This window comes from Oncorhynchus tshawytscha, linkage group LG13 (genome assembly GCF_018296145.1).
Source record: "Oncorhynchus tshawytscha isolate Ot180627B linkage group LG13, Otsh_v2.0, whole genome shotgun sequence".
NCBI lineage: Eukaryota > Metazoa > Chordata > Actinopteri > Salmoniformes > Salmonidae > Oncorhynchus > Oncorhynchus tshawytscha.
This window is the reverse complement of record NC_056441.1, coordinates 58,633,077-58,641,251: the sequence shown is the minus strand read 5'-3', so window position 1 is coordinate 58,641,251 and position 8,175 is coordinate 58,633,077. Positions and strand designations below refer to the sequence as shown.

The 8,175-nt window shown below is 43.5% G+C and overlaps 2 protein-coding genes across 5 annotated transcripts; both read left to right on the top strand.

Moving 5' to 3' along the window:
• Positions 1–444: 444 nt before the first annotated feature.
• LOC112265387 (mitochondrial fission factor homolog B) lies at positions 445–5,547 on the top strand. Of its 4 annotated transcripts, XM_024442634.2 has the most exons (8): positions 445–642; positions 1,339–1,553; positions 1,757–1,929; positions 2,259–2,350; positions 3,119–3,283; positions 4,054–4,110; positions 4,457–4,547; positions 4,672–5,547. In XM_024442634.2, exons 2-8 carry the CDS (start codon positions 1,343–1,345, stop codon positions 4,801–4,803), a joined length of 921 nt encoding a protein of 306 aa, XP_024298402.1. In that variant the 5' UTR covers positions 445–642; positions 1,339–1,342; the 3' UTR covers positions 4,804–5,547. The 4 variants fall into 4 exon arrangements, with proteins under 4 accessions (XP_024298402.1, XP_024298403.1, XP_024298404.1 ...); XM_024442635.2 differs by lacking the exon at positions 4,054–4,110; XM_024442636.2 differs by lacking the exon at positions 3,119–3,283 and having other exon boundaries at positions 446–642.
• Positions 5,548–5,664: 117 nt separating this feature from the next.
• Positions 5,665–7,953, top strand: LOC112265386 (39S ribosomal protein L44, mitochondrial). Its single transcript, XM_024442633.2, has 4 exons — positions 5,665–6,259; positions 6,447–6,915; positions 7,048–7,226; positions 7,476–7,953. The coding sequence occupies exons 1-4, from the start codon at positions 6,084–6,086 to the stop codon at positions 7,675–7,677; spliced, it is 1,026 nt and encodes a 341-aa protein (XP_024298401.1). The 5' UTR covers positions 5,665–6,083; the 3' UTR covers positions 7,678–7,953.
• Positions 7,954–8,175: the final 222 nt, after the last annotated feature.

Sequence of the window (8,175 nt, the reverse complement as noted above, 5' to 3'; positions counted from 1 at the left end):
AGTCAAATGTACGCACAACAGAACATCCATTGTCATCCCTACTGCCTCTGATCTGGCAGACTCACTAAACACAAATGCTTCGTTTGTAAATTATGTGTGAGTGTTAGAGTGTGGCCCTGGCTATATTTACATTTAAAAACGCAAGAAAATGGTGCCGTCTGGATTGATTAATATAAGGAATTTGAAATGATTTATACTTTTAATTTTGATACTCGAGAAATTACATTTGCTTTTGATACTTAAATAAAAACCAAATACTTTTAGACTCTTACCCAAGTAGTATTTTACTGGATCACTTTTACTTTTACTTGAGTCATTTTCTATTAAGGTATCTTTACTTTTACTCAAATATGACAATTTGGTACTTTTTCCACCCCTGTAGAAAGCATTATCACAGATATAATAACAGGTATTTTACAGTAGGGAAAACAATCATTTTCATGTGACGTGAACAACTTCCTGTTTGGGTCCACCATCCATGACATTCATTCAGGGCGGTAGTGTACGTTGTTGTCCCTTTCAGCCTCCTGGAATCAACATCTAAAGATGCTACATCCTCTGTAATGCACCCTTGAATCTTCAGCTGGACCATATCCGTTTTTGCACGTATATTTAATACCTGGGAGAAGAACAAACCAAAGGGTAAGGCCAGCTAGCTACTACTATCAGCCCGCTTGCTTCTCAGCTAGAAATGGTGTTTCGAAAAGCTAGCATGCTAATGACGTGTTAGCTAACTGTCTGTCATACAGACATTTCAAAGTATCTGGTCAGGCCGCAGTCAGTAGTTAGCTTGCTACTCGCTGAATAATGTTTGGAATTGCATTTATGGGGCTTTATTTCAGTAAACATTACAAACAGTAAGCACCAACAGAACTAGCTAGCTAACTTAGATAGCTTGCTAGCCAGCTCGAGACATAGCGAGCTATTATTTATGTTGATATTCCAGCCATCCAAGGTCTACTTTGGTTTCATTGGTGAAAATACTAATACCAAACATACAGTAGTAAGTGGTCCTCATCTGGAGAGTGGAAATGCATTCAGGCCGTTGATTCGGATCCTCCTTTTATTCTTATCACACGATGGCGTCACGAGAATTCGTTCTATTTTAATTCATAAAGAAGACCATCAAGGTTTCCTGGGGTATAGTTAAAAATAAGCCTATATGTGGCTACATGGATACCCATTTATTTTAGGACCTCTTCTCTTAATATATAAAGTAAAACTTGCTTGCCATTGTATTATTGTTGTCAAAGGGAGTCCCAAACTATATTGTGTAACCAGTTAGTTGGGTCAGCTGATATTGAAAGTGAAAATATTTTTTCTTTGTATATTTTCCAGCCAAATGAACGGAGCAGCATTCCCCTCTCCTACTGCAGAGATGGCGGAGATTAACCGCATCCACTACGAGCTGGAGTACACAGAGGGCATCAGCCAACGCATGAGGATTCCAGAGATGCTCAAAATGGGCCCCTACGGTCATGACAACCCTGAGGCAGGCTCACGTGACCTGCACAACGTCATGATGCAGGTCCCAGAGAGGATCGTAATGTCCGGTAGCTATTACGTTGGTCCTCCATAGGGTCTTTGTAGTGTTGATACTCCTGGGCCATGTTCATTAGGCTCAAAACGGGATCAATTGATTTCAAATGGATGGGGTTCTCACTGACTCTAGTTTCGTTTTCCATTGTAAACGATTTTAGTCTTACTGAACCTGTATTGGCCCTTATGTGACACCCTGCCTGACTGCTTTTCTCAGGAGATAGTGAGGACTCCCAGTTCCCGAGACCCCGAGACCTGGACCTGATCCAGTCCACCCCGCTAGAGAGCCTGTCCCTGAAGACCCCTCCTCGGGTCCTCACCCTCAATGAGCGGCCGCTGGACTTCATGGAAATGGAGCGCAGTGCAGCCCCAGCCCAGCCCAGTGAGGAGGTAAGGTAGTGGGGGGAGAGTCTATAAATGGACAGAGATCGTACTGATGGGGTGATGCAATGGACCAGGCATGTGTGAACAAGCGGTATCAAACCCTGGTCATCCAAGCAGCTCAAGACTGTGCTAGCCCTCTGAGCTAAAGCCTATACATTAGTTCTGTGAGCTTACACAAATGTTCAGATCTCTGGCAAAGCCATTTGTCTTGTGAGCATAGTTCATAGAACCACTTCCTCTACACTGACAATGGGGAGTTTATTTGAAAGTGACGGCAAAGTCAGTATTTTACGGGAAGAGGATATCAGTATTTATGTGTTCTCCACTCCTAATAGGTGCGTTCGCAAGGGCGGTTGCGGCGGGAACGTTCAGCCAGCGAGAACACCACTGTCCGTCACAATAGCCAGATTGCCAGAAACGATTCAACGTAAGTAGCCTATCCACTGTGGTCCACACCCCAGTAGTGCCATCCACAATCCACCACCACACCCCTCTCCTCTTCCGCAAGCCTGTTCTTCTTCCTTCCATCTGTCCAGTGGTTTTCCCTGTCTGCTGGCCTGTTTGTCTATCTCTCACTCTGTTAATTTGTTGTGATAATGATTTGGCTGTAGTTGGGTGTCTGTTTCTAGCCGGTGGTGTTGCCCACTCTGTAGCCTGTTTGGTTGGTAGTTGTATCTGGGTCTGCACCCTGTGCTGTTGCAGTTCTGTGTCCGTGTGAGATTAGTGCAGGTCCCTCCTGTCCTGAGTATGGTACTAAAACTTACTCTTAATTCTCTTCACTATTAACCTATGAATCTCCCTGTAGCAGGGAGAGGCACCTTACAGTAAACATGGCATAGAACCATTTCATTTTTTAAAAGCTTATTTCACTATACAAAGTCCTTGGGGGTCCTATTTTGTTCAGAGCATCTTTGTGGGAGATGACTCATTGGGACCTTTAATTAGGACCTTTCCATGCTTTTGTGTCCGTATCTCCCTTCTGGTAGAGGGTTGGGTATAGTTCAGTGGTGCACTAGTATGATCTGTTTGACATCACTCCATCAGTACCATCTCTGTCACTCTTTGGTGGCTGTTATCTCTGCACAGTGAGTAAAGTGCGGATGGTCTTTCTCCCCTCCCTCTCCTTCACTCTCTCTCCCCCTCTCTCTCTCTGCTCTGTTTTCTCTGGCTTGGCCACTCATGTTGGTGGGGGCAGTGTGACCCCGTCCCTCCCAGCCCCTCTCCGTGCCTGCCCCCCTCTCGCCATGGCCGAGGACGAACAGAACCTGTACAGCGCTAGCGGCGTTCTCTCTTTCATCCAGTCCACCACGCGCCGGGCCTACCAGCAGGTCTTGGAGGTTCTGGACGAGAACCACCGCAGGTGACCCCTCCTCTTAAGGTCATCTCTAGGCTGACCTCTCCCACTCTGCTCACCGTGCAGAGATGAACCCCTCAATTCAATACAATACAATTGTTTTAATCCTCTCTGAGGCAATTAAGTCCCTGCTGTTGTCTCTTTCGCATGGACAGGGTCATCAAATCAGTTCTCGGCTGTTGGACAATTGAACAAATACTATAATCGTATAATTTGGACATTTGCTCAATGAACAAAATTATTTGTCTTGACTGTATTTGAATCATTTCTTTTGGGGCAATGGGTAGGGAACACCTGGTGATTTGTAACACGCAGTAACACTAATAATATGTCATGATGTATATTTATTTATCATTGCAAATCAAGATTGACTTTGTCTGATGTGCTCTTATTGAGCTGTGGCCTCACTCAGTGCTTGACTGAATTGGTTGAGAGGAGAGTAGTGTGGAGCGAAGTCATATTTTCATTGAAAACAGTAGAGTTTTAAGTTAGTGCTGTTCTTGCTCGATCCATGTGCTGTAAGGCCATTACCAAGCAATGTCAACAGCCAACCTATAGAGTGAAGTGTATTGTCTACTCTCTGAGGAGAAGTGTATTGGAGATGAATATATTGGTAGTCTGTTTTACACTGAATGATCAAAGTCATGAGACATTGGAACTACGATTTTCAAGAGTGACTGTGAGAGACTTTGGGATTGCATGTGTGAGACACTGTTTGGTATGCTGCTCTATCTCTATTGCTTCCTCTCTCCCTTCCCTGTTTCTGCCTTCTTCAGCAAGCCATCGCTGCGAGGGGGGTCTGCCTTGACCTCTAACCCTCTGCATGAATCCAGGTAACTCCACCTGGCACGTAGACTTCACCCCTCTCTCTTTCTCCCTCTCGGTTCTTTTTCCTCCTCTCTCTTTCCTTTCATCATATAGGCCATAGTTATTGTCAGAAGAGGATGAGTGTTGCTGTCAATAATAGTTGAGAAGATAATTGGGCAATGAATAATGCATGTCTATTGAACTGTTGTCAATGTATTGTAAATTTATTTATAATAGAAATACATTGACAATAATTGTTTGACAATCTGTCTTTTACATCATCATTGATCAACGATCAGAAAGATCAGCATGCCTGATCCATGATAGAAATGGTTAACCAGGATGTGTTTGGTCTATTTCTCTTCACCCAAGGCTTGCCCTGGCCACTCTAGACACTACTCTGGATGTATCCATGGCTCCTGATGACATGGCTGTCGTAGATGCAGCAACACTTCGACGGCAGGTCTGCTCCTAATACATTTAGACTGTACTGTACTTCTATGGAAGGAATATCATTAAGCCCACATGTTTTGTTTTGGCTATATTGGTTGGTGGTGTTGATGTGATTTTCATTGGTGTGCCTATAGATCATCAAGCTGAACCGGAGGCTCCAGCTCATAGAAGAGGAGAACAAGGAGAGGGCCAAGCGTGAGATGATCATGTACTCCGTCACCGTAGCCTTCTGGCTTATCAACAGCTGGGTTTGGTTCCGCCGCTAGAACCCTTTCCTCGGATCCACTGTCAGAGAGTGGAGAACAAAGCCTCTCCTCTTCTATGTGTCAAATGTTAGCAAAATGTACTCTCTGCACTTAGTCCCATCGCTGGATGGCCTTGTTATTGGGCAATGGGATGTTTGTTTTCATTTAATTTTATTGTAACCATGTACTTGTAATTTTTTTTTACAATGCTATATAATTGTTTTGTTTTTTTGGCTTAAGAAGCAACGCTTGACTTGGCTGTAAATATTTCTTAATGTTACTCAGTTGTAATCATTGCCCCCGAGGCATTTCCAACAGATAAGAGGTCTAAAGAAAAGGAAAAAATAAGCCACAGTGGAGACAAATCGAAATGGGCTACATATGTTAAATATTTATTTGGGACTGGGGTGATGTGAAAAGATGTAAAAATGTTGTCAAGTACTACTGTTAAATTGTAAGATAATACATCATGTTAAATTTTCTCATGGGTTTAATTGATGTATAATACTGAAAGGAAACAGTCACACTATTGCTATTACACCATTTTGATTCATTATGTATGGCCCATATCCACCAAGCCATAGGCATGATATGCTATTTCTCATATTTTATCTTCAGTTCCTACCTTCTTTTTTTTACCAAGAACTCGCTGGCTGGAGCACAATGTTTCCAAATTGGTTGTAGTTTTCAGTCATAATGTGCCAGCATATTATGCTGAGATTCATACAATTTTATTTGAATAAATTACAAAATAGTAAATTCTGATGTTTGAGTTTAGATGTATTAATTAGCAGTTTTGGAAGCTACTATGAAAATATAGTTTACGGAGCTACCAATTACTTCACACTGGAAGAAGTTAAGATACGCTAAAGCTACCCTTAAGAAAAATATGGCATCATTAACTAAAGTTACTTAGAAAAAGTAGTTCACAACCTCCAAACTACTTCATGAACAATTATCACATCTAAATGTCATAGACTACAAATTGCAAGAACATATCACTCTTGGGTCAGATGTTAAAGAATGTGTAATTTTGCCTTTTGAACACAATGTGATTTAGCCTATTAAACACCAAGCTACTGCTAAATAGAATTAAATTACTAGTTGAACTAAATGTAGGTCACTACTCCGTAACACTTCATTAGTATGTTATGTATATTGTTATTACAATGTAAATTGAAACCACGTCTATGGTTGGAAGTTGGAACACTCTTCTGATCATTTTCTAAACTGGAACAAACTTAGCGCGTTAGGGTTGCTATCCGGACCGTATTTATTGTTACACGCCGTCAGAAACTGTCATGGCATCCGGATACATTGTAAGTCGTGGTGTGCTAACGTTTGGAATTCACTATCATCATGTTTGTAGAAATGTACTCCTTACACAGACCCGAGAGAAGAAGCGATGGATGAAAGCATACACTCTTTTGATGGAAAGAAAGTTGAAGATAGAAGGGCTTCCACCACCTAAGCCACGGTAATGATAGCTAAGATACCTTGGTATCATTGGGATCAAGTCAAGGCCATTTGTGTTGGTGCTCATAGTTAACGTTAGCTGAAATTACTATATTATAGCCAATATAGAAGACTACTGTATCTTAGGTACATACTGATTTCATGCACCGTGGTCATAGTTATTAATTTCTCTATGCTCTGTCTCCTAGCTCTCAAAAACCTAACTGGGACTACCATGCAGAAGTCCAGGCATTCAGCAGCCGCCTTCAAGAAAACTTCTCCCCAGAGCTCCTGAAGACAGCCTTCGTGAACCCCTGTTACATTCAGTCAGAGAAAGAGAGGAGGCAGGCACTCGGCGTGGACTCTGAAACGGCCGCTCTGGTCCTGGGGGACAACATTCAGCTGAACACACAGGGCTTGGAGTTCACCAAAAGCTTCCTGTCTGACTGGTGCAGGGCCAGCTTCCCTAGCCTGCCCAGCAAAGGAGTGGTTGCCATTGTCAGCCACCTGACCAGTCATCAAGTAGTTTGCCATTTGGCGCGGAACCTCGCCATCGAGGACCTAACTATGAGTGCTCAATTCCCTGTCCCTGATGAAGTATTGCACAGTACGTTCCTCGCTGTGATCGGAGCACTCCAGGAGAGCAGTGGAGCTGAGAGAGCAGGCCTTTTCCTTCGGGTAAGAGGAAGATCCACACAACTTTCAACACACACCCAACTAACGGTTAAGATTAAACATTTCAAATGAACATTAGATTGCTTGTGTATCTAAAGATGATCACACCTCCCATGCCCTCTTCTCTCCCACCAGGATTTCCTGGTCACCCAGTTGGTAGGTAAAGACCTATTTGAAATGTGGTCGGTGGTGAACCCCATGGGGCTGCTGGTGGAGGAGCTGTCCAAGAGGAACGTGGCCCTCCCAGAGCCTCGTCTCACCAGGTCGGCCGGTGCCGGCACTGTGCTCCCACTCTACTTTGTAGGGCTGTACAGGTACACCTCACTGGCCACTCCCATCCGTATGCCTCCTGATAAAGCCACGAGGTTTTCCTGATCACGAGACCTGACCAGGAATATGCTGTGACCCAGGACCTAAAGTATGTTTTCCCTGGTCGGGACAGATGATCAGGAAAAACTCTTGCCGTTACTTATGGAGTGTGAGAGGTGTGTGGTAGTGTTCTGCCGGTAGTTTGTTGTTTATTGATTATGCTACTGAGTGAGTGTGTGTGTTTGTGTCCTCAGTGATAAGAAGCTTTTTGCAGAGGCTCCAGGGGAGACAGTTCTGGCTGCAGAGGAGGAGGCGGCACGCGTGGCCCTGAGGAAAATCTATGGCTGCACTGAGAACCGGAGACCCTCTAACTTCTCTGCAGCAGAGGAGCAGCTCGGACTCCTACCCTCAATCCATCAGCATCAGCTAAAGGACATGTCACCCCAAGCACTATAATGTCTTCCATCAGTTGATGACAGCTCATGACATGCCAGAGGGTCAAAGTCAAGCGGTTCCCTTAGCCTATCAGGACCAACCTCTCACAGACTCATAAACCCAGACCTAGGGATACCCTCCAAACTATGTGGTCTGCTCAGCCCTTTAAATTAGAGTACTGTCCTTTGGCAAAATAATGTTTTTTTGTGTAATATATTATTGATGTAAAAACTAAATGTATGCGTATCCCTGAGCATGTCTCTTGAAAGAATGTTTATTATACCATCTTTGGTTTAACCTGTCTGCATATTATTGGGTGTTATTCATTAATGTATGACTGTCCACAACAGTTGACATTAGTCTGCTCTAAAAAAAACATGGGTTAGCGATGTGCAAAATATCTGGATTGATATCACAAGAGTAGGATCCACGACACTATACATTGGAAGGTCATTTTTGGGCTAGTCGGGATCACCTGCTGTGATTGGTTGCCAGGATAATGTCCTTGACATCCATAGT

What these genes read in the sequence shown, in the direction of transcription:
- LOC112265387 (XM_024442634.2), top strand. Translation starts at nt 1,343, where the DNA reads ATGAACGGAGCAGCATTCCCCTCTCCTACTGCAGAGATGGCGGAGATT. An exon ending in AACCCTCTGCATGAATCCAG is followed by an intron (nt 4,111 to 4,456) that starts GTAACTCCACCT and finishes TCTTCACCCAAG; the next exon opens with GCTTGCCCTGGCCACTCTAG. An exon ending in CAGCAACACTTCGACGGCAG is followed by an intron (nt 4,548 to 4,671) that starts GTCTGCTCCTAA and finishes GTGTGCCTATAG; the next exon opens with ATCATCAAGCTGAACCGGAG.
- LOC112265386 (XM_024442633.2), top strand. Translation starts at nt 6,084, where the DNA reads ATGGCATCCGGATACATTGTAAGTCGTGGTGTGCTAACGTTTGGAATT. An exon ending in GAGCAGGCCTTTTCCTTCGG is followed by an intron (nt 6,916 to 7,047) that starts GTAAGAGGAAGA and finishes CTCTCCCACCAG; the next exon opens with GATTTCCTGGTCACCCAGTT. An exon ending in TACTTTGTAGGGCTGTACAG is followed by an intron (nt 7,227 to 7,475) that starts GTACACCTCACT and finishes TTGTGTCCTCAG; the next exon opens with TGATAAGAAGCTTTTTGCAG.